The sequence below is a fragment of the Octodon degus genome, unplaced genomic scaffold (genome assembly GCF_000260255.1).
Source record: "Octodon degus isolate 3935 unplaced genomic scaffold, OctDeg1.0 scaffold00184, whole genome shotgun sequence".
NCBI classification, from domain to species: Eukaryota; Metazoa; Chordata; class Mammalia; order Rodentia; family Octodontidae; genus Octodon; species Octodon degus.
In genome coordinates this window covers 1,154,607-1,178,670 of record NW_004524760.1, presented here as the reverse complement: position 1 = coordinate 1,178,670, position 24,064 = coordinate 1,154,607, and the positions used below count along the sequence as shown (strand labels likewise).

At 45.7% G+C, this 24,064-nt stretch overlaps 1 protein-coding gene across 6 annotated transcripts in view; it reads left to right on the top strand.

Annotated features, from left to right (window-relative positions):
- The window catches only part of Mark2 (microtubule affinity regulating kinase 2), an 80,118-nt gene that overhangs the window by 38,984 nt on the left and 17,070 nt on the right, over nucleotides 1–24,064 (top strand). For 4 of the 6 annotated variants that reach the window (XM_004643785.2, XM_004643786.1, XM_004643783.3 and 1 more), the window contains exon 2: nucleotides 23,819–23,998. In XM_004643785.2, the coding sequence (XP_004643842.1) occupies nucleotides 23,819–23,998 (180 nt within the window). Of the gene's footprint in view, nucleotides 1–17,851; nucleotides 18,308–23,818; nucleotides 23,999–24,064 lie in introns of those variants that run through there. The other 2 variants (XM_004643784.1, XM_023703900.1) reach the window with 2 other exon arrangements.

Genomic DNA, 24,064 nt, shown 5'->3' with positions numbered 1-24,064 from the left:
TTTTTTTTTTTTTTTTTTAATGTATTTTCTACAGGGTCATACTACACCGATTGGACTCATAGTGCTCGCCTGTTTTCAGCCTCCCAAGCACTGGGATTATAGGCGCACGCCACCATGCCCAGTCTCAATCGAGTCTCAGCATGGCATTCCCAGGATTGAACCCCGGTCCCTGTGTCTGCCTAAGGAGGTGCTTTAATCCCACTGAGCTATTTGGCCAGCCCTACGTCTTTTCTTATATGTTGGGCCTGACTAGTTTCCAGATGGTAATGAAAGACAAAAAAGGCTGAACAATTGATTCTTTAGTATGTCTTCCTGAGTTGTCTTTCTGGGTCAGTGCCACATGACATGACTCATCATGGTCCACCCAGTGCCCTGGAAACCCTCTTCATTGAAATCATAGTAGAGCTGATGATCCTCTCTTTCTCTCAGATCTGGGCTCTTTCAGTCTCAACCCATTGCTTAATAACAGACTACAGACCACTAACAAATCAAGGTAATTACACTCCTTTCATTCCTAGCTTTGGTACTGTGTTGAATTTTGATTTGTGCTTATCTTTTATAGTAGTAAATTATCAACTTCTTTGAAGGCAAGATTGTGAGTTTTGTTTGTTTATTTATTTATTTTGTTTATTTATTTTTTATTTTAACATTTATTGTGTGTGTGTGTGTGTGTGGCCAGCTCAGCCCACCAGGGGGCGGGGCTAGCTGGCATGTGGTGCTGGAGGATTGAACCGCGGTCCCTGTGCTTTGCCAAGCTTGTTCCAAGTAGGTGCTTTAGACCACTGAGCCATCTCTCCAGCCCCTTGTTCATTTATTTTGAGACAGTCTTACTCTGCAGTTCAAGCTGGTCTTTAACTCACTATGTAACCCAGGCTGGCCTGGAACTTGTGGCAGTCCTCCTGCCTCAGCCTCCTGAGGGCTGAGATTACACGAATATGCCATCACATCTGGCAGCATTCTGTTTCATTTGTCTGTGTATCCCTTCCTTCAGAGCCTATTAGTAGACTTATACAGGCAGCTCTCAATGAATTATTTGTAAAATAAAAAAGAAATGGGCTATGTTAGTTTGTAAAGCAGACATCTGTCTCTGTTAAGATCTTTGGCCGTTTAAATCACAAGTCTTGGGGCTGGAGAGATGGCTCAGTGGTCTAAAGCACCTACTTAGAACAAGCTTAGCAAAGCATCAGGGACCACGGTTCAATCCCCCAGCACCACATGCCAGCCAGCCCCGCCCCCTGGTGGGGTGAGCTGGCCACACACACACACACACACACACCACTCTCTCTCTCTCTCTCTCAAAAAAAAAAAAAAAAAAAAAAAAAAAACCCTTAAAAAAAAAATCACAAGTCTTCATCAGCCATCATTTTAAAAAAAAGCAACACTGGGGATTTAGCTGGGGATGTAGCTGAGCAGTAGAGCACATATCTATTATGTGTGACCTCCTGAGTTCAATCCCTAACACCACAAGAACAAAACTAGTTTTTGAGGAGGAGAGAGAAGGTTTACACTGTTGCTGGCTTAAAAACTCAAAGAGGAAACCACAGGGCAAGAATGCACCGCTGAGGAATCCCTCTTAGGCACCAGTGCCAGAGAGCCAAGCTTTGCTGTTTTTGCCTAGTTCTGTTCTTGCCACTTATATTCAGATCTCTGCTGATGGTGTTGCTTCTGGTTAACTGACTTTACCCTTTCCTTGTGATAGGTGAACAGGTACTTGGAATATTAAGAATTTTCCAGAGTTAGAACATGTGTTCTATGTCAGAAGGCTGAGGTTATTTACAGGGAGAATAGCTCAGGAGCATGGCACAGGAAGAACTGATTTCACACCAATTTAGCGCCTGGTGATGGCAAGAACCCAGATTTTTCTTTGAGCTCAAGAGATTAGTTGCTTTTCTCCCATATCCAAGTACTAACCATGTCATCCATGCTTGGTATCCAAAATCAGATGCAATTGGGATATTCATAACAGTGTGGCTATAGACAAGTTTTTCTGAATGAACCAAGAGCAATGGAAGTCCTTGGTCAGGTTTTCCAGTACTGTTGTGCGTAGGAGGAAAGTGAGGAAGGTGACTTGTTTTTCCTTTTTCTTGATTGACTTGTGGTATGAAAGCTTCGTCTGACTTCTGTATCTCATGTTTTGAATCCATGAAAAAAGCACCAACTGTGTAGTATGGTGCAAATGAGGACCTGTTAGACTGGTCTGCTTAAGTACCCCCCCACCCCACCCCTCCAGAGAGACTGAAACTGCTGCTTGCTGGGCTTTGCCAAATCAGTTTCTCCTCACAGATTACCTACTTAGGGTAAGCAGGCAGCTCCCCACCCAGGAGCCCAGAGGAGCTGTGGAGGATTCTTTTATTTCTTTTTTTTTTTTTTTTCTGGCTGGCTCATTCTGCCTTAAGGGCTGGTCTGGTGAGGCATGGGGAGTTGGGGGTCAAACCATGGTCCCCTGTGCCTGACTTTGCCTATGCAGGCGCTTTAAACAACTGAGCTAAGTCCCCTGTGCTGTGGGAATCTTGCAGATGGGGCAAGTGGTAGACATTAGGTATGTTGCTTACCCCACCAGGGGCTGTGCCTACTCAGCTGTTAACCAGGAAGGTTGCAGAGTCCTGAGACCTCCAGGAAAGAGACTGTATCATGGTGCCTTTCCTTGCACCTTGTGGCCATATTTCTATTTTCAAGTCTGGCTTTGGTGATGCATGCATGTCATCCCTGCATTTAGGAGGCTGGGGCAGGAAGTTCAAGGCCAGCCATAGCTATATAGTGAGTTCACTGTTAGCCTGAACTGTGTAGTGGGATTAGGTTTCAAAAAAAGAAAATTTAGGGAAAGAATGGAGTCTTCTCTAGAATGCCTCAAGTTCAGGGTTGTCAAGTTTCATGCTGCAATTTACTTAGTACCTTAATTTTTGTGTCACCTGAATTACCTTAAATCTTTTTTTTTATTTGTGTGTATGTGGCCAGGGGGCGGGGCTGGCAGGCATGTGGTGCTGGGGGATTGAACTGCGGTCCCTGTGCTTTGCTAAGCTTATTCTAAGTATGTGCTTTAGACCACTGAGCCATCTCCCCAGCCCCTACCTTAAATCTTTTTAGGGCTGGGGAGATGGTTCAGTAGAATAAGTGCTTGCCTGGCAAGCACAAGGGCCTGAGTTCAATCCCCAGTTCCGCCAAATAAATAAATAAATAAATAAATAAATAAATAAATAAATAAATAAATAATCTTTTTAGCCCTATGCAGAAGAGGCTGTCTAGTATATGAGCCTAGAATCCAAAATGATGTTCACTTATACAGCCAGAATTTTAGTCAAGTTGAACTGACGTAAAGCAAGGTCAGGAAGTGGTCTTTCTTTAGGACCTGCAGCCTGAGCTCACTTCCTACCGCAGTCTGGAGAACAGCAGAGCTAGGTGGTATATAAGCGAAAACTGAAAGCTCTGGCATCCACACAGGACAGACCATCCCTCAGTGCTTTTCTCAGGGTTCACATTTTATAAGTGTGGAAACACAGGTCCCAAGAGGGTGAATAACTTGTTCAAGGTTACATAACTTGTTTGGCAGATCTGAGTCTAGAATAGATCTCCCTTGGGGCCCCTGGCATATTCCCCCATCATCTCCGCTTCAGAAGAAGCTCTGCTGATTAGAAGGCCTGTGTGGGGACTACCTGCAGACCAAGATAGGAGAGAAAATATGGGGGCAGGAGGAGCAGCAGGTCCTGGCTCCGCACACCAGAAATGAGCTCTGAAATCCAGAATGCATTCATCAAGGTGCCAGAAGGCTAGGGAATGGATTTAACACAGTGAACAAGGCAGGTGAGGTGGCACATACCTATGATTCCAGCACGTGAGAGGCTGAGGTAGGGTCTACACTAGTTCCAGACCACCCTGAACTGCACAGTGAGACCTTGTCTTAAAACAAATCAAAGCCATGGGCACTAGGATTCTAGCCCTGGCAGAGGTTAAAGGTTGTGTTAAACTTTTGGGTGAGGAATCACTCTGGTCAGAGCAGGAAGATCCTGACCTTGTGGCTTCACAAAATGACTTAGGGAAATGTTTTTGTAGTGTCTACCAGGTGCTAGGCACTGGCAATCCAGAAGTAACTGACTTTTGGAGCACAAGGTCCTGAGTTTGATCCCCAGTACCACCAAAAAAAAAAAAAAGTTGTGAAGGAAACCAGCCCAATGAGCAGCAGTTAATCCTGGGGGTAAGTGGGAGATTGGGGGGTATGCTGGATGAATGGAGCCAGGAAAGTTTCCCAGAGAAAATGATGTCCAGAGTGAGTCTACCAGAAAGAGAAACGAAAGTGGGATGGAAAGAAAGTGCACCAAGTAGTGGTAGGCTGCAGCAAAGATCTGGAGGTCTGAGAAAACATTCTATGTTGGAAGACAGGTGACTAGAACTCAGCTGCAGGCAGTAAAGAGTAGCCAGCCAGCTTACAGCGCAGTTGTAGAAACTTTGTAGGTCTAGTCAGGGCATATGTATAGATTGATGAATATACACACAGCTATATACATGTATAAATTATGTGTGTATGTGGCAAGAGGTTTTTTTTTTTTTTTAATGTATTTGGTAAGGGTCTCACTACACAGGTAAGACTCGTAGTGATCTTCTTGTTTCAGCCTGCCCAGTGCTGGGATTACAAGTATACACCACCATACCTGGCCGGTGCAGCATGCAGTAGTGGGAATTGGACCTGGGTCCCTTCGCTTGCCAGGCAGGTGCTTAGACCACTGAGCTATCTCCTTGTTCCCAGGACTGGATAGTCTGTGGAGGGGACACTTGGTGTTTCCTCTCCACACTGCTGTGTGCCATGTTGTAGAATAAGAGACAGGCTTTTCTGTGTGCAGGTATGGGAGGAGAATAGGTTAGCCAGAGTTTCATTCCTGGCAAGGTTGTGTGGCTTTAGGCTTTAGGTTCACAGCAGGAATGGCTGGGTATACTGGGGCTGAATTGGGTCCAGGGGTGAAGATTGATTGCCTTTCTTCATGGGTTAGTGATTCACAGACCACACTGCTGCCACCAGAAGTTCTGCAGGCTTCTTCAAGGCAGCCTGTGGAGGCCAATGGTAGCAGTTCGTGAGAAAGAGGAAATACTGGGCCGGGGAGATGGCTCAGTAGGATAAGCGCTTGACTGGCAAATGCAAGGATCTGAGTTCAATCCCTGGTTCTGCAAATAAATAAATAAAATTTGAAAGAAAAATTTAAAAAAGGGGGGGCTGGTGAGATGGTGCAGTGGTCTAAAGCACCTACTTAGAACAAGCTTAGCAAAGCACAGGGACCGCGGTTTAATCCCCCAGCACCACATGCCAGCCAGCCCCGCCCCCTGGTGGGCTGAGCTGGCCACACACACAGACACACAAATAAATTAAAAAAAAAAGAAAGAAAGAAAGAAAGAAAGAAAGAAAGAAGAAATACTTGTTTGCCATCCCTCCTGCAACTTTTAACAGACTTTTTTGTCACTAAACAGTACCTCTCTGTGGCAGCGGTGGACTCTGATGGCAAGGGAGGTGCTTTCCTCTCCTTGTGGAAGGCTGCAGCTTCTGCTGTGCCCTTGGACACAGATAGGATTGCACAATATTCCTAGTGAGATTTTTGTTGTCCTATCTTTGGCAGTGTGTGGCACAAGTGTTGGAAGTGGCAGACCTTAACTGCCAAGATTATCAGGATGACTGCTATAACTGCAGCTGCCAGAGCACAGTAGCAAAGCATGTAAACAGAGTATGACTTGGGTGGGATACTTTGTGGAACAGCATTTTATTGACTCCATAGGCCATCCCTTCAGAGTTGAGAATGTTCCATGCTAGACTGGCTTTTCGTCTTGTTCTTTCTGCTTTTCTCAGAAACTATGTACCTGCCTACCTCCTGTTATGTTCTAGTTCTGATAAGAGTACCATTCAGAGTTCTTGGCAGGAGATCAACCACTTTCGCCCTGGTTGGTTCCCCCTCTGTCACCAACTTGTCTGATGTGCAGGTTCCCCAGAGTTCTTTTTTTCTTCTTTTCAGTACTAGGATTGAACCCATGGCCTTTACACTGAGTTACAGCCCAAACTTTATTTATTTATTTATTTATTTATTTATTTTCTCTTTTCTCTAAAACAGGGTTTCACTAAGCTGCTAAAGTGCCCAGGCTGGGCTTGAACTTCAGATTATCCTGTCACAGCATCCCAAAGTGCTGGTATTACAGGTGTGGCCAGCAGCCCAGAATTCTTACACATCTGGTTGATTCTGTAGTGCCCAAAGATAGGACCTCCTGCAGCAGATATGCAGCTGCTTCATTACCTGGTTTAGGGGTGGGAAGTGAAAGTAGAGAATCATGATCTCCCTGCCTCCTCCACATACACACCCATGTTGCCAGCAAACTGGAGTGACTGGTTCACTCTGCTGTGGGTGAGCAGGGACAAAGCCTGCCTGACAGCAGTGAGCTGGAGGCAGATTAATGGACATGTTAGTATGTGAACTACAGAGCATATTACCAGCTCAGGCCTGCCTTCTGTGGCAGGTGTGGGCTCATTCTGGTTTAGTGGAGACCAGGGCTCCTTGGAGGAGATAGTGACCCAGACAGCTAAATGCCAGACCTACCCAAGGTTACTCTGTTCTCTAATATATTTGGAAATGCAAAGTGTTTCTACATATCTCTGCTCTTCAGGAGAGTTTGGTGGGTGATGTGGAAAGTTTATTCTTGGAATCCTTGCAGTACAATACAGTAATCTCTTTTTTCCTCCTAAGCCAGATTCTGTAGTTCATAAGCTGGATCCTTTTATTCCTAATGTAATAAGCTTCGGTTTTCTTAGCATGGATGTGTGTACCTTCCCTGCCTTTCAACAGGACTAGGTAAGAGGCTGCAAAAGTCATTCCTTACCCCTTTGTTGGAAAGGGGCTGTTAGAAAGGGAGCACCTGTGGCCAGCAGCTGTTCTAGTCCCCATCTCGCTGGTTAGAGGAGGGATGCCACCTCCCTTGACCTTTTGCAAGCCCAAATGGGAACATCATCTTGCTATAAGCCTTAAGTGCCAATGCAGGGACCAATAGTAGCAGTTGAGCTTGCTGATATAAGGGGAGGATTAGTTACTTAGGAGTTGTGACAAATGGTTTTGTAGGGGAGAAGGAGGGAAAAAAATCTAATTTCAAGAGACTCAGAGGCCAGCTCTGTGGCGCGATTATGTAGCTTCTACAGCCATGGCTGCTTAGAGCAAGGCTTGGGTGCTTACTGCCTTTCCCTCTTTCTTCCTGTGTCTTGTGGCTGCTGACTGCAGTCAGGCTGACCAGGTGGTTAGGAGACCCTGACCTGGTCTCCACACTTGCCATTCCATGACTCCCTCTGGCCTAAAGTTATCTGTTTTCAACTCTGATATTGATTAGTGCAAGAAATGGTCACAGGAGGTTTTGTTAGAGTAATTTGACTTCTGGTTAGAAGTTTAGTTACCTGAGAAATGAATGCTTTCTTTATCCAAATGAGCACTGAAAACATCCTCTTTAGGGTAGGGGTATAGCTCAGTGGTAGAAGTTTGTATAGATGGGTGAGCCCCTGGGTTCAATCCCTAGCATTGTAAAAAAGAAAAAAGAGGAAAACAGCAAATCCCTTCTCTTTTTTTAAACTCTATACCTATAGTTTTTTTGGGGCAGAGGACTTTGATTGGTTATTCAATCAGGTCTCTTTAGGGGTCCTATGTCACACATCCCCCAATTTTTCCTCCCACCCCCCCAAAACCCTCCAAACATATATCTTTATGTGAAACAAGTGTCTCAAGGTCACTTGATTGTTAGTGGTATTTGGCATAGGCAACTGATTTGGTATATGGTGAGAGATTTCTGCTTTATATTTGAGCAAAAGATTTCTTGGTGGGAGGCCTCAATTCTGTGTTCCTAGCTTACTCTAGGCACAGGGTTTGCCCACTCCCTTGACAGGTTGTTTTAATCTTCTTGCGCCCGCATCAGCATTAAGATGCTGCAATCACTTGACATGTGATAGAGGCCAGGAAGAGGTCTGAGTCTGCCAAGGAAGGTAACGGGCTTATATGAAGACTGGGGTGTGTGTGTGTGTGTGTGTGTGTGTGTGTGTGTGTGTGTAGGGGATGGGGGTGGGGTCCAGTGCCCATGGAGAAGGGTTTTCAGCTATTAGAAGGTGACAGCTTCCTTCCTTCTTGTCTTTATTATCCCTAATTTCTATGGTCATTTATTACTCCTGTTCTCAGATTCTGTCTTCAGTGCCCCAGGACATGAGCCTGTTTTGGGAAACTTCCTGAGACAGATGCTTGATAGTTTATGGGTTATAAAACCCAACACCGCAAATTCCATCTTCCCAAATAGTGATCCTTTTATGCTATATGAAGGACAGTTGGTGATGGCAGCCTAGCAGCTACCGAAAGCTGTTTAGTTCCCAAGGAGGTACACTCTAGCTAGAATGGTAACTGAGCTTTTACCACCTTCTACACAGGGTGCCTTCATTTCATAGTGGAAAGGACAGCCAGCCTGAGTATTAGTGGTATATGAAAATATACTTGCTCTGGCCACACTGCACGTGTATGTGTGTAGTACTAGTTACATTTCCCATTGTGACTGCTGATTTGCAAAACTTTCTGGCCAGATTGGTAGTGCTTTATGCCTTAAGAGATGTGGTATATATATATTTTTTAATTTGTGTGTGTGTGTGTGTGTGTGTGTGGCCAGCTCAGCCCACCAGGGGGCGGGGCTGGCTGGCATTTGGTGCTGGGGGATTGAACCTCGGTCCCTGTGCTTTGCCAAGCTTGCTCCAAGTAGGTGCTTTAGACCACTGAGCCATCTCACCAGCCCGATGTGGTATATTTTGGATTTTTCCTAGGGAGGGATATATGTACAGTAGTACCTCAGTTCATAAATTTAATTCTTCCCATGATTCTAATTGCAAGCCAAATTGGACAAGAATTGAATCAAATTTAATGGTTATTTTTTGTTTTTGGGGGGTGGGGCGGAGTTTTTGATACAAGGTCTCCTGCATAATTTAGTTCAAACAGGTCTTGAACACATTATGTAGCCCAGGCTGTACTCAAACTGGTGGGGGTTCCTCCTGCCTTACCCACCCAAGTGCTGGGATTACAGGTATGTGTCACTTTACCCAGCTAGTGCTTTTTTTTTTTTTAGTGTTTTTGATATAGTGTTTCTCTACACTCAGGCTCATAGTGACCCTCCTGTTTTCAGCCTCCCCAGCGCTGGGATTACAGGTGTGTGCCACCAGACCTGGTCTTGGTGGCCTGCTCAGCATGCCGGAAGGTGGGGTTGGTGCAGTTTGTGGTGCATCTCACCTCCAGCTAGTGCTTTTTTATTGGTGGAGAGTGAAGCAGCCTTTTATGGAAGTGATAAAATAGTTGAGTTCTCCTGGATCCTTTTCTGGCTTTGTTTAAAAAAAAAAAAAAAAGTCCAAGCTGGGTGTGGTGACACACACCTGTAATCCTAGCACTTGAGAAGGCAGGAGGATCACTACAAGCTCAAGACCAGTCTGGGCTACATAGGGAGGTCAAAGCTAGCCTGAACTACATAGTGAGACTGTTTTTAAAAAAAAATAAAAAATAAAAAAAAATCCGTATCTCTTAGACTTTGAGTACTGAGCTCTGGCTCCTGGACCATTTGGAGATACAGAGCACTTGTGAGCAGTGGCTAAAGATATTTGTTACGGCGTGATGGCTTGTGCCTATAATCCCAGCACTGGAAGACTGAAAAACAGGAAGGATCACTACGAGTCCTATCTGTGTAGTGAGACCCTGTACCAAATACATTTAAAAAAAGAAGAAGAAGAAGAAGAAGAAGAAGAGGAAGAGGAAGAGGAAGAGGAAGAGGAAGAGGAAGAGGAAGAGGAAGAGGAAGAGGGAAGAAGGAAGAAGGAAGAAGAAGATATTTGGGCCTTAGCTGGCATGGTGGTGAAGGCTGCAGTAATTGAAGCACTTGGGAAGCTGAGGCAGGAATATCACTGCCAGTTTGAGGTCAGCCAGGGCTATAATAGTGAGACCCTATCTTTAAAAAAAAAAAAAGTAGGACTGGAAACCTATAGTGGCTTTTTTTCTTCAAAGCTATGTTTAAGCCACTGTGTCTGTTACCAGTTAGAGCTGCCTTTTAGGATTTGTTGGGGTATGGGTGGGTGAATCCATATTTTTCTTTTTTCTTTTTTAAAATTTTTTAAATTTTTCTGCAGATCTGGGGATTGAACTCAGGCCCCTTGCACTTGCCAGGGAAGCACTTACTCTACTGAGCCATCTCCTGGCCCCCATATTTTTCTTACAGCTCTCCATTTTTCTTCTCCTTCTCTAAGAGATTCAGAGGTGGAGAGACAGATTTGTCTCCCTGCTTCAAAATAACCAGGTAGCATTCTCTCACCTACAGCCTGTGTGACAGTACATCTAACAGTGCCCAAAAGTGGCCCTCTTCCTCCCAGCACTGTTAATTAGTAGTTCTACTTCCTGTGGGCTTCCGCTACCACATGAACTACTCTGTACAGAAGAGCACTGCCTTCATGTTCCTGTCATAGGTGTCAGAGAGAAACCCAGTGCCCAGGCCTGCCAGCTGCTCTGGCCAGGGCTAAACTGGCCCTTCACTGAACCATTCTTTTGGAAACCAGTTCAGTGAGAATCTCGTTCTGGGGCTCTGAAAAGGTGAGTTAACAATAAAAAGTGCTTTTAACAAGACACTGTATGACCAGGCCTGGTGGTACACCCTTCTAATCCCAGCACTTGGGCAGCTGAGGCAGGAGAATCCAAGTTTGAGGGCAAAATGGGCTACATAGTGAGTTCACGGACAGCCTGAACTACACACACAGCAAGACCCTGTCTCAAAAAGAGGGGGAGGGAGAGAAAGGAGGGGGAGGGGAGACGGAAGGGAAAAAAAAGAGGCACTGTGTAATCGTAGATGCTGTCATCTGGTTTGTCATACTCAGTTCCTAGGCTGAAGGTTCCAACAACATCTGCTTTCAGAGGCACCCTAACAGACCCATACATTGACATACTGGGTCTGACTGAGAAACTTGAACTTCCCAGTCTGCCAAGTTGTTGACAAGTGAACCCTCCACCAGAGCTGTGGCCAGTTAGTAACAGAATCCAGCAGTCACTGCCATCAGCCCAAAGCTGAGGCTGCAGGGCTGCAGCAAGCAAGAAGGTAGATCAGAGGCATAATCCGTGCTTCATTTGACAGTAGGAGAGCCATTTTGAAAAACTATCACCCCCTGATGAATCAGGACACTGTCATATCCTCCTTTTTGTCTCTGCTGGAGATTTTCCTCCCTGGTCTGCCTTCAGTAGCTAGCCCTTCTCTTCTGGAAGACAAGATTAAATTCCTTTCTTTCTTTCAGCTCAGTTTCCTCCATTCCTCATCTCTGACCTCTGCTAGCCAACTTCAAGCTTTAGTGTAACAAATGCTTAGAGTCTTCACCCAGAGTTTAAAAGTCATTTTCTTGTCTTGGGATATGGCTTAACTTTTTTTTTTTTTTTTTTAACCAGGGATTGAACTCAGAACCTTGGGCTTGCCAGGCAGGCACTTACGCCTCTGAGCTATATCCCCAGCCCATATGGGTACTTTTTTAGTACAGTCCATATATTACTTCATATCCATTGGGGATCCTCATAGGCTACTCAGAGCACACACCACTGTGGAAAAACAGTTTCTTTGGAAGGTGTTTGTTTTTTGCTGTGCTAGAGGTGTAGAACCTGTGGTCTCATTTGTGCTAGGCAAGTGCTCTGTACTGTAAGTATGCCCCCATCCCCTAGAAAGAAACCTCAATAACTTGGAGGTTTCTTGAGGAATACAGTATAACAGATTTGCTTTTGCTTCCTGAGGTTTCTGTTTAATTCTTAGGTCTGTTACCATCTAGCACAAAAGTGAGTGCTAGATGCCAAACAACAAAGATGGAACTTCTCTTCCATCCAGGGCTGTTGCTAGAGGCCTGTGCTCTCTGTGATGGCTATGAGGCAGGTATGCCTGGGTCTCCCTTTCCAGTTGATTCCATCTGTGGTCTCGTGGCCCTCATTCCATAGCTCAGAGACTTCTGTATAGGTTTGGTTTGGTTTTATTTTGTTTTTTGTTTTGTTTTTTGGCAGAGGGCATGGATTGTTGATGATGTAGGAAGCAGGTACTGCTTCTGCTAATCAGTGGGAACAACCTAGTAGGTCTTTGCTTCTGGAAGGAGCAGCCAGTTGGGTTGTTAGTGATCGCTTAAATGGAGCAGCCACAGAACTGAAAGCCTAGCTGGATGGTATGCTTGTGAGGCCAGGATGGCAGTGCTTCTGTTATTTTTTTTCTTTTGCTTGTCCTCTGACCTCTGCCTATGGTACAGGAAACTTTGCTATGGTGTGTTTTTTCTGACATTTCTTCCTCTTCAACTCCTGAATCTGGAGAAATAGGAGACAAGTTTTCCTTTTCCAGGGGAAAATACAGAGGAAAGAGGCACATGTTTTGTTCAGCACCTTCCAGTGGCTGCCTGAATTGGATAGGAGCCGAAAGACCTGTTTGCTAGCCTAGGGCTGGTTCCACTTCTCAGCAGGAAGGCACCCTAAGGAAGCATATCAGGCAAAGCTGGAGCAAAGGGTTACAGCTGTATCCAGGTAGAAAGGCTGTTGCATAAATGCTGAGAGAGGTGTTTTTTTTTTTTTTTTAAAGATCTTGTGCTTCTTTTTCACTTTGTGTTGGCAAAAACCCTAGGAGAAGATGGGAGATTCTGGGAGATGATTAGGCTGTGTGAGTCAACTGAGCTCCCCAGCTGCTGTTTTTAGTTCTTTCTCTTTGCTGTAGCAGGAGGCAGTTTGGGAAGGTGGGGGCAGGGTAGCAGTGCTGCTTTGTGCAACAGGACAGGAGGCAGGTATATATGGGTAAGTTTTTTGGCACTCTGGGTTGACAGTAGTTTACTGTCAGCACATTGGTTCAAGCAGGGAATATTAAAGCAGAGTTTTTAGTGTGGCAGATGGTAAATAAATGCCTCCTTGGAGCGACTTTTATGAAGAGTCATTGTCATTTCCCAATCAGTAGTTTTTGGAATGACTGTGCTTGGATTATATTCTTACAACAACACAGCAGTAGAGGGATTGAAGGTAGAGAGGCAGAGGGCAGAACTGTCCATGGGAGGACCTGTTGGTTGTCATGAGAGGAGAGGCTTCCCCCTGTGAGAAAAGAGGGAGCTTTGGTTTGATTGAGGGGCATTTGGAGAGCAGATGAGGGTAAGTCTGGTGAGTGTCTGACTGTGCCTGTATTCTGAGTCTGCTTCCTTCTGTATATCCTTAGGTGAAGGGATCATGCCCATCCACTTGGGTATCATCTGCTAAATACAGGGATGAAGATTATATTGTTCTTGGATTCTAGAAATCATAAGGAAAATACCTCAACATGTTTTCTTACTCATTGCTTCATTCACATGTATCCTTCAGTACTTTAAACACTATTAGGCATTACTGAGCCATGAATAAGACAGACCAAGTTTCCTTCCTTTGACAGACAGTAACCAGCCAACTTCAAGGGCAGTAAATGCTTTGAAAGAGAGGAGATGGGGCTTATGACAAGAAGTGTTAATATTTTTTCCTTTGCTCTTGTCTCCTGGGAGCCAAGGAAGGGCTCCCCCCCACCCCACCCCCAAACCTGGGATTGAACTCAGGCCCTTGCTCTTGCCAGGGAAGCACTTATTCCACTGAGCCATCTCCCCAGCCCAAGGAAGGTCAACTTTAAGGATCAACAAATTACACCTCTTCTATTCCACTACTTTGATACAGGACAGCCAGGTGTAGGCATGAATATGATGCCCTCAGAGCTTGAGGGAATTAAGATGTAGGGACACACACCCAAAAAAATGAATTGTACAGGAATGTCCTATGATAGTCCATAGAAAGGACTTACTTTCAGCTAACAAGGAGTCTGAAGTTGGGATGGATAAGAGAGAAGAGACTCTGCTCACCTGGATTACTTAGGAAAAACATTATATGCTAGGTGGAGCACTTCCCTTTGTGTGTGTGTGTCTGTGTGTGTCTGTGTGTGTCTGTGTGTGTGTGTGTACACACATGCGTGTGCATGCATTTGGATAGTTTTCCATACCACTATTCCACCCCATTCCTTATGTGGCAGCAGAGCAGGGGAGCCAGGATCCTACCACAGGCATAACTCCACAGTGGTGTCTTCCCTACCATGCCACATGCAGCTTCTCAGTATAAGCAGTTGAACTGTGTATGGAAGCTGGGAGCCTTAAGAATATGCCAAAAGCAGACTGCTAAGCAAAGAAAGTGAGGTGAGGTGAGGTTAGGAGGAGGCCCAGGCATCTCAGCTGCACCATTTGGTAGACCTCCATTCCCTACAATCCTTTTTGAAGTGAGCCAAACCTTTGTGCTGCAGGCTGCCTTCTGCCTACCACCACCGCCCCATCCCCCAGAGCCCTGGGCTGCTGGCATGCTGGCTCTCCTGTGCTATGGAGGAACTTGCTGGTCTCCATGGTTACAGTAACCCACTGGTACGGGAGGAGCCAAATCAAGTGCAAGGCTGGCACTGTGAGCTTCCCCCAGCCCTTGGCACCATGTGGTACTGGTATGTTGGCTGTTTCATAGACCTTTTCTGAGAGGAAGGAGTTAAGGAACTAACAAGGATCTCTCATCCTCCTTTAGGCTATGCAGAGGGCAGAAACGTGGGCAATTTTTTCATATATGCCGCTTGGCAGGATGGCTTCATAAAAGGAAAAAAATCCTTTTTACCTAATAGCCCACCCATGGGAGAGGATTTATCTTTTCCTTGTTGGAAAAGGAATACCAGGGAGGTGGGAATCAGCTTAACTACACTTGTGTTACAGTGAAGTTCTTAGAGTTTATAGCTCTCCCCAGAGATCAGAAAAACCTTTGAGATCACAAACAAAAGTAAAGAGAGATAATAGAAAACATTTTTTGGATATTCTTATTTAATACTCACTCTAATCCTGTAGAATGGGTATAGCTACTATCCGCATGTTCCAAATTCAGATAATCTTGCTCAGGTTCAGCAAATAAGAATCAAATGTATGGGGCCGGGGAGATGGCTCAGTGGAATAAGTACTTTCCTGGCAAGCACAAGGGCCTGAGTTCAATTCTTGGGTCTGCAAAAAAAAAAAAAGAATCAAAGGTAGAACTCTGCCTGTCCTCATATAGTAGACTATAAACACCTTTCCACTGTCCCCTTTTAAATTCTAGAAGGCAGGGGGCTGGTGAGATGGCTCAGTGGTCTGGAGCACCTACTTAGAACAAGCTTAGCAAAGCACAGGGACCGAGGTTCAATCCCCCAGCACCACATGCCAGCCAGCCGCGCCCCCTGGTGGGCTGAGCTAGCCCCCCCCCACACAAATAAATAAAATTTTAAATAAATAAATTCTAGAAGGCAGGTACCAGATACTCACTGAAGACTTGAGGGAAAATTAGTAGTTGGGGATAGACAGACCAAACTGTAGTGAGCAGGTTCTCAGGGACAGAGTAGTGCTGGAAACTTACGGAGCCATGGGTGCACAGTAGAATCCACTGCATTTTAATAGGAGTCCAGTATATTAGGAGACTCTGAAAGACTACAGATTGAAGAATGCTGTTACATCATGGTTCCAGGCATGAAAAGAATGAAGTGGAAAGCTCTGTTCTCATCTTACTCCTTGTCAGTCATAGCCTCCTCTTCCCAGGCAGGCTCTGGATTTACAGTGGGGCTTTCAGGTCTGCAGGCTCCCTTCTTAGCCAGGTTATATCAATGGTCTTCCTGTCTTGGGGTGAGTTGCAGCCAAGAGGGCTAAAAGGAAGTAAAGCACCTTGTGATTGGCTTAAATTGCAGAGCACTGTTGCTGTCCTTTGTCCAGGAGGTAACCTACCCTAGTTCAAAAAAGGAAGCAGTCTTTGGAAGGTTTACTCATGCTCAGCCTCACTGCTCCAACTGGGTATTAAGGGCATGTGGATATTTCCCAGGTGTAGCCATTCCATTAGTTTGGGGGGCATCTCGTTGCTAAATCCTGACCACAGTTTTTCAAGTTCTCTCCTACCCAGGATGCACCTTTGGTTTATTGACTCTTGGCAGTTAAGAGTGACAGTTGCTCAGGATCAAAGGATCCAGGAAGGCTCCTGGATATAGTGAAGGAGAGTGTGGTTAAACATCTGTAGGCCTGTCATTGCAGCCTTCTGGGAAGCCTAAGCAGGAGTCTCACACATGCGGATCCAGCCCAGGCAACTGAGAACCTAGTAAGACTTTGTATCAAAGTAATAAAAAACAAATCAGAATAGAAAATTAAGGGGGGCTAGGGAGATAACTCAGTAGAATAAGTGCTTGCCTGGCAAATTCAAGGGCCTGAGTTCAAGTCCTGGTTCTGCCAAAAAAAAAAAAAAGAAAAATTTAAAGGGAGTGGGGATGTGGTTTAGTATAAAGGCCCTGAGTTCAATCACTAGTTGCCCCCTCCCCCCAATCAGGACTTGCCACAGCATATACCTGTTCATCTGAGTCATATCCCATCTTTCCGCAGCCTCTCTTCCTTCAGTGCTTGATACTGCCTCAATTTACAAAACTATCTTGAGAGTGATGGGAGGAGGAGGGTTTGCTGTGGGACAACATGGATAGGCCTAGAAAGCAGCGCTCACCCTTGACCTCAGTGGAACCTGTCCTTTCCGTTGTCCCAAGCCCCTTTCCTGAGCCTTCTGTCTGCTATCCCACCTCCACCCTGCACCCTATACTAGGCCATGGAGGAGGAGCCAAGGTTTGTAGCCTTTGGGGGAAAATAAGAGAAACTTAGGGAAAGGAATGGCTAACAGTAGTGGGTGCTGAAATTTCGGCAAATGCCTTGGGCTCCAGCCCAGGTATTGCTCCAAGAGGGCACAAAGCCCTGGGAATTCCTTATCACTTCTGATAGTCCATTTCTTGGTGGAAAAATGGGTACACTGCCTATCTAGTAGGCAAGGCATGGGTAAGGAGAAAATGAGAGGTTGATTCTGTTGACCAGTACCCATATACATGGCATGCATTTCTGGGCCACCTTTAAGTGGCATAGTTGCCCAAGGATGTGTGTCTAGGTGCTGACAGGGCACAAAAGGAGGCTTTTCCCTTACCAAGGAGGTTTACAGACTGGCTAGAGCCTCACATGGAGTGCTAGAGAGAATAACTGTATATGGAAGTCAGAAGGTACCAGCAGAACACAGGTCAGTGGCCCACTGGCCTGGAAATTAAGTCTTCCCTTGGTGAGAGAGCTGACCTGCCCCACACTCACCACATGTCCAGGCTGTGATGGCTTTGAAGAAAAGAGGTATGAGGAAGCTTGAATTTCTAGAGGAAGCATGTTTTAGTAGGAAGGTGGGGGACTTGGAAATGAATGGAAATGTAAGGATAGTCTTGCAGAAGCAGGGCTGGAAAAGATGTAGAAAGGCCATTTGGAATATATCCACCTCTTTTGAACATGATCTAGAATTACACCTCATTCTGTATAGAGGCTCCTAATCTAAACTCAGACCTTACAGGACTGTACAGGATCTCTGAGCCCTCTGAAATTATGTCATGTTTGGTGTCTAGCAAAATGTGTGTTTTTCTGTGGCTAAATACTGCTATTTTAGGAAGGAGGAGGTCCATCTGCCACTGTGGGCTTGCTGGTTCCTTCTTTACACCCTCCTCACATGGGTCCTGAGGGAGGTTTTCTGGTCCTTGCTAGGATTCTCTGTCTCTGTCTGTCTGTCTGTCTGCCCCCCCCCCCCCCCCCCCGTCAGCACATCTGAGTCACACACAGTCCTCCTGGTCACCTTTGAGGCCTTGTTAAATATTCTACCCATGTCCCACCTGCTATGGGTGAGACAGGGCTTTATGACATCCCTGAATGGAGCTAGGCTTCATTACACAACCGAGCACCTATGGGAGGGCGGGGCAGGCCACTTCCGGTGAGGGAGGAGGATGGAATAAGGAAGTTGATCCAAACCCGCCTCTTTCTCTGCCTCCCTTCCTGCCCCTCTCCCACTTTACTCCTTATATACTGTCCTGGAACTGCTTGCCCTTCCTGAACACTGGAACTGCTTGCCCTTCCTGAACACCAGGCTCTGGCCCTTGAGAAGCTGCGGGCTTTGTCCCTGTTGCTTTCCTTGCCAAACCCAGTCTCAGCTACTGGTGGTTTCGGTTGCAACACAGTCCAGGTTCCCAGACAAGAACTGCTCGGCCTGGCTGCTTCACTTCTTTTCACTGAGGAGGTGGTGGAAGGTGTCGCCTGTACTGGCTGAGTAAGGGTGGCTGGCTGAGCCAGCAGCCCCCGCCCTGGGCCTGGCTTCCCTTCCTGGCCTCTGTACTTTGCCCTCACTGTCTAACAGGTTCTGCCGTGGGCCCTGCTGAATGGAAGTCGCTGGTAGTCTCTGTCCCTTTCTCCAGTCGGGTATGTGTTCCCTTGTTTTGCCTCTGGAACGGAGCACTTTTCTGTTTTTTTTTTTTTTTTTTTTTTTCTTATCCAACTTGAAACATGAAATCTTTCAAGATTGCTAAGTGGAGCAGGCCTCAGTTGTGGGGTATGAAACTCAAGGAAGGGCATGTAGGTGTCAAGAAGGTGTTGGCTAGGAAAGGAATACTGGAACATACCAAAGAAGAAGTCTTCTTTTAGGTCTCCTAGGGCTGTTGGAGGCCATGGTGGTGGGCTGTGAACCAAGGGGGCACTGGAGTGCTACTGGTGAGGGCCAGGCTGCAATCTGGGGCCAGTGCCTAGGGCAAGTGCCCAAGGGACACTCTTCTTCACTCTCCCTCTGGCCAGGGAGTGCCTGCTTATTGCCCCTCCCAGCTTGGTCCTTTCTGAGTCCTGAGCAAACCAGGGAACACTTGAGGCCAGCCCTGTGTGCAGAGCCTCAGAGCACAGTTTCTCCAGGAATTCTAAGAGCCTCCAGCATTAGGGCAGGGGACCCTGCCTACCTGAGTCAGCACCAGGCATCTTGGGGTGTTGGCTGTCCTCTGGGCAAGGCTGGCAAATACCTAGGCCATGTTCTGAGATTCTAGGCAGTAGGGCCCTTGCAGACCTGGTAGCTTTACAATTCTTATTTCTCTTTTACCCTTTATTCCCTGGCTTCTCTCCTGTTGATTACAGCCTCAAAGCTGTTTTGGCCTTACTTCTAAAACAGACTTGCCTAATAACCACCTAAGTCTACCATTGGGTTCCAAATTCTGTCTTGAAGAGAGACCTGTTATTCTTTCTGAAGCCTGCTTGAGAGCCATGGGGCTACTTTCAGCAGACCTTTTTAGGCCTTGGGGGCCTGCCTAGGATATGATTCTCAGATTTGGGAATCAGAGATTACACATCCCACTGACAGCAGGGAGGCTAGAGGTGGAGAGGCAAGTAGGGGTTTACTCAGATCCTGTTTCTTTGGCCCGGAAGGGCAGGTAAGCCTCAGCCTGCCACCCTGTTGGTGAGATAAGGGGCTAGAATGAAGAGGCCTGCTAGGAACTATAGAAGGGAAATTCTTTGCATGGTAACAGCTCTTCCACATGGAAGGAAGTTGCCTTCACTGGGTAATGCTTTTAGAAGCATCTTTGAGATTCATTTTTTCTGCTCTCTACTTCTCTGCTTCCTCCCCATGGGCCTACTTCATCTTACCCATATCCCTGCTGTGGGAAACATCTTGCAACCTCACAGAGGCATAATGAGGGTAAGAGAAGGACTATTTCGAGTCCCAAGAGATTGGATGATTCCTCTGGGGATGATGACATGTGGCTATAATTCCAGTACTTGGGAGACTGAAGCAGGAGGATCACTGTGAGTTTGAGGCCAGCCTGGACTATATAGCAGGACCCTATCTTAGGAATTAATTGAGTGATTGACTAGTTCAGATCTGAAATGAGAGGTGGTGGCTTTGCAACAGGAATAGAACAGGTGCCAGGGTTGCTGCTTCCATGGGTTCTGAGTAAATGGAACCTCCTCCTTCACTGTGCTGGGTACCCATCTTGGAAGTACCCCTTCACAACCCACCCCATCGGAGTGCCTGGCTCCTCCCCTCTGTCCTTGTAAATGTTATAGAAGCTGGGTTGGAGTGCCCATGGGGATTGAGGACAGATCCAGAGGACAGTGGATGCTTAGTCTGGGTGACTCACCTGGAGAAGGCCTGTAGCTGGCTTAAGTGGGCTTGCTTTAGGTATAGAAGATTGTTGGTAGCCAGCATAATAGCATTTGGGGACATAATGGTTGCTCATTATTGAACATTGTATAGGCATTTTACGTGTGCTTTCATCTACCTATGAAAAGTAGGGAATTTTTTATTGCCACTTTTTAGGTAAGGAATCTAAAATTAGGATTTTTTTTTTTTTTTAATTGTTGGCTCAGGCTGCCTTAAGGGCAGGTCTGGTGCGGCATGTGTTGCTGGGGATCAAACCACAGTCCCTTACCCCTGACTGATTTTGCTTAAGAAGGGGCTTTAAACAATTGAGCTAAGCTGCCAGCCCCCAGGAATCTAAAATTGGTAGGTAGGGGAGACAGGACTTGAACCTAGTTCTTTTGGGCTGCAGAATTCCTCAGCACCCACTGAACTACTTCACATGTGTGGGGCATCCCTTATAGATCATCTTCTGGGTAGTTTTCTTCTTCATCTTCCCTTCTTGCTACCTCTCTTCCCTCACAAGGATGATGTTGACTGTGATAAATATGTGTTATGTGGCAATTAGTATTTAAATTTTGGCAATTTGTTTTTAGTATTTGACAGTCTGAATCTTTTTGAAGGGGAGGTACTGGGAATTGAATTCAGGACTTCATGCTTGCCAGGCAGGCCCTGCACCACTGAGCTATAAATTACCAGCCCAAGAAGTCTGAATTTTAACTAGTAAGTAAGAGTGTGCATGGCAAGTCTTGCCTGTGGATATTGATGCTCTCTGAGTTCAGGTGTAGCCACACCTGGCAAAAAATGCTGACCTGCTGTGCCACAAAGATCAGCACCAGGGCAGAAACACCAAGAGGGAATAGATGGGCAGGGCAGAGCTCACAGTAGGCATGGTATTCCCAGATTGGGCTCCAGAGAGATAGAGGGCCTAACACTTTGTTCTAGGTTTTCAGACTTGGAAGCTGCCAGGCTCCGGCTGTCTTTAATTTGTGATCTCCAAAATGGAGTGTAGCAAGAAACCTGTAAGGTATCTAAGAAGTTCCTTAGAAAGCTTTCCTACACATCTTTCTCTTGGGGTTGAGACAGAAGAAAATTGTCCCTGTTGTTTGTCCCATGAGCATGTGGGGGCAATAGAAGTTTGGCAGCTTGTCAGGGAAAATGGGCTGAAAAGAAGTGGGCTGTGGAGGCCAGGCCTTCAGGACCTGCTCAATGGGTTCAGGGTGCCTTACAGGAGACTGGCTCCAGCTGACACCAATAAGGCCTGGAATTAATTGCCGTTCCTTCCAAGGTATATGAGCTTCAAAATTCTTTGAGGGAAAAAAGCAAGCATTTGAACATCTGCTTGTCTAGCAACAATATCTGAAGACTAGCCAGCCTTAGATGAGCTATAGGGTATGTGATCAGTAGGCCTAAGAGCTCTGTAGCTAAAATAGTAGGGCTTGTGGCTTCATGAGGATACTAGAGATGGTAAGGGCTTGTAGTTGAGTAGATGGTCCCTGGAAGCCAAGAAGATGGAAAGGTGATCTTCTAGTGTATGGGGAACCTCTCCTTTCATGGCCTACCATGTGTGTAGTGTTTTTGCTCCCCTAGGGAGAGGACTTTTGGGTCAGTCTGCTTAAAGAACAGCTTATAACTATTATACAGAGGCCTTCCATGGATATCTTGGAGAAGAAGGGAATCAGAATCAGGGCATTTGTTCTTTCTCTCTGAGAAGGGAACATCTGTTGAGCCAACGAGCTTTTTTTCTTTTTGGTACCAGGAATCAGCCAGCAAACTTAGCAAACTTCTTGATGAGACCATAACAGTTCCTTGGATCTTAGCAAGCCATGTTTTTTTAAAGACATGGTCTCACTATGCAGTTCAAGCTGGTCTTGCACTATGTAGCTGGCTTCCTTCCAGGTTGGCCTTAAATTTAGAAGTCGTCCTACCACAGCCTTCCAAGTGCTGGGATTACAGGCATATGCCACCATGCCGTTAATCTGGTTTTTGAGGGCTTCATATGGAGCCAGAAGAAGCCATGAAAGGAAGAAACTTGACTTTCACATTTCTGGTCGCCTTTCTACCCTCCAGAGTGTCTTCATGAAATTTCCAAACCAGGTTTTGATGGTTTTGGAATAAGCCTTTGGTGCCAGTTTTTCCCAGGGTGTTAGAGTGATGGTGCTATACTAAGAGAGATGGATTGCGATACAAAGCGGCAGTTAGATTGGGTTCCTTTTTATATTGAGAAATAACTTGCATGCCATATAATTGACTCTTTACAATTGGGTGGCTTTCATAAAATTCACACAGGTGTGTGTTTATCACCACAGTCAATGTTAGAACATTTTCATCACCCCAAACAGAGACTTCACACACCTTAGTTGTCACCTTCCGGTCACCCTCCCCCACTCTCCTCCATCCAGAGTAACTAGTAATCTACGTTCTATTTATATTATTCTGGACATTTTGTATACATGGAATCACAACATGGAGTCTTTTGTTCACTTAATATTGTCATGATGCTTCCATTTTGTACTGCGTATGAGTCCTTCATTTCTTTTTTTTTTTTGGCGGAACTGGGGATTGAACTCAGACCCTTGCGCTTGCCGGGGAAGCACTTATTCTACTGAGCCATCTCCTCAGCCCCAAAGAAGAGGTTTTTTTTTTTTTTTTTTTTTTTTTTGCAGAACCGGGGATTGAACTCAGACCCTTGTGCTTGCCAGGGAAATGCTTATTCCACTGAACCATCTCCCTGGCCCCCCCCCTTCATTTCTTTTTATTGCTAGTTAATATTCCACTATGTGAATGTGTTGCATGTTTATCTCTTCATCATTGTTAATTTGAGTTGTTTCTACTTTTTAGCTATTAAGGATTATGCTACCATGAACATTGGTACCCAGGTCTTTGTGTGGACATGTCTTCATTATGCTTGGGTATATTTTTAGAAGTGAATTGGTGGATCATATGACCTGTGTTTAGCACTTGGAGGAATGTACAAATATGGCCATATTTTCTTCTGAACCACATGCTTTTTGTACTTTTTTGTATACCTGTTTAGAGCCATTTGTAACTTCCTTGTGCCCTTGTGTGAGCTGTAGGGTATGGGGTATCTAAGGTAGGCAGAGCAAAGTAGACTACTGCCTTCATCATATTTCAACCCTGTTCTGTTCTCTCATTGTACAAGAACTATTAAATATCAGCCATAATCCAATCTGTTTGGGTACAGAAAACATTCCTGTAATCCCACCACTTAGGAAGCTGAGGCAGAAGGATTGCTACAAATTTGAGGGCATCCTGTGTTACATACAGTTCAAAGCCAGCCTGAACTATAGCAAGACCCTGTCTCAATCAACCAACCAATAAGATAAAATAAAACAAGTTATAAATTGATAAATCATAAAAGTTAACATAAATAAAACATTGGGTAGTAATAATGTCAGCTTTGAAGTGATTCTGGCCGTACTGCTCCCGGGTCTCCAGTATACACTGTTTTTGCAGTATGAAGAGAAAGACATTAGGAGACTGGGTCTCCCACCCAAGGCAGAGGAGCTACTGGTTCACTAATAGGAGATTGGTAGTACCATAATGGAACAGCTAGAGTCCTAAACTCTGATGCCCCTGTGATCTTGACACTGAACCTTTTGCTGTCCTCTCTTGTAGTGAAGACTGGCTTGTCCTGACCTCTTTTTTGCCCTCTGCCCCCTTCTTTACATGTTTCCCAGCCCCTTGGAGTCTTCCTCTGTACCCTATCTTGTACTTTTTGCAAAGTCAAGTACACGGACTTAAGGAACTGAAGGACAGCATGTAAAGAAAGGCGTGTCTGTTTCCACCTGCAGACCACCCTGGGGCACACAGATTCCAAGCCCTGCAGCAAGTCCAACATGCTGCGGGGCCGCAACTCAGCCACCTCTATCGATGAGCAGCCCCATATTGGCAACTACCGGCTCCTCAAGACCATTGGCAAGGGTAACTTCGCCAAGGTGAAGTTGGCCAGGCACATCCTGACTGGGAAAGAGGTGAGCACTGGACTTTGGGGCTTGGCAGGAGCTCCTGTCATGTTGGCATTCTAGCACGTAGTGGTA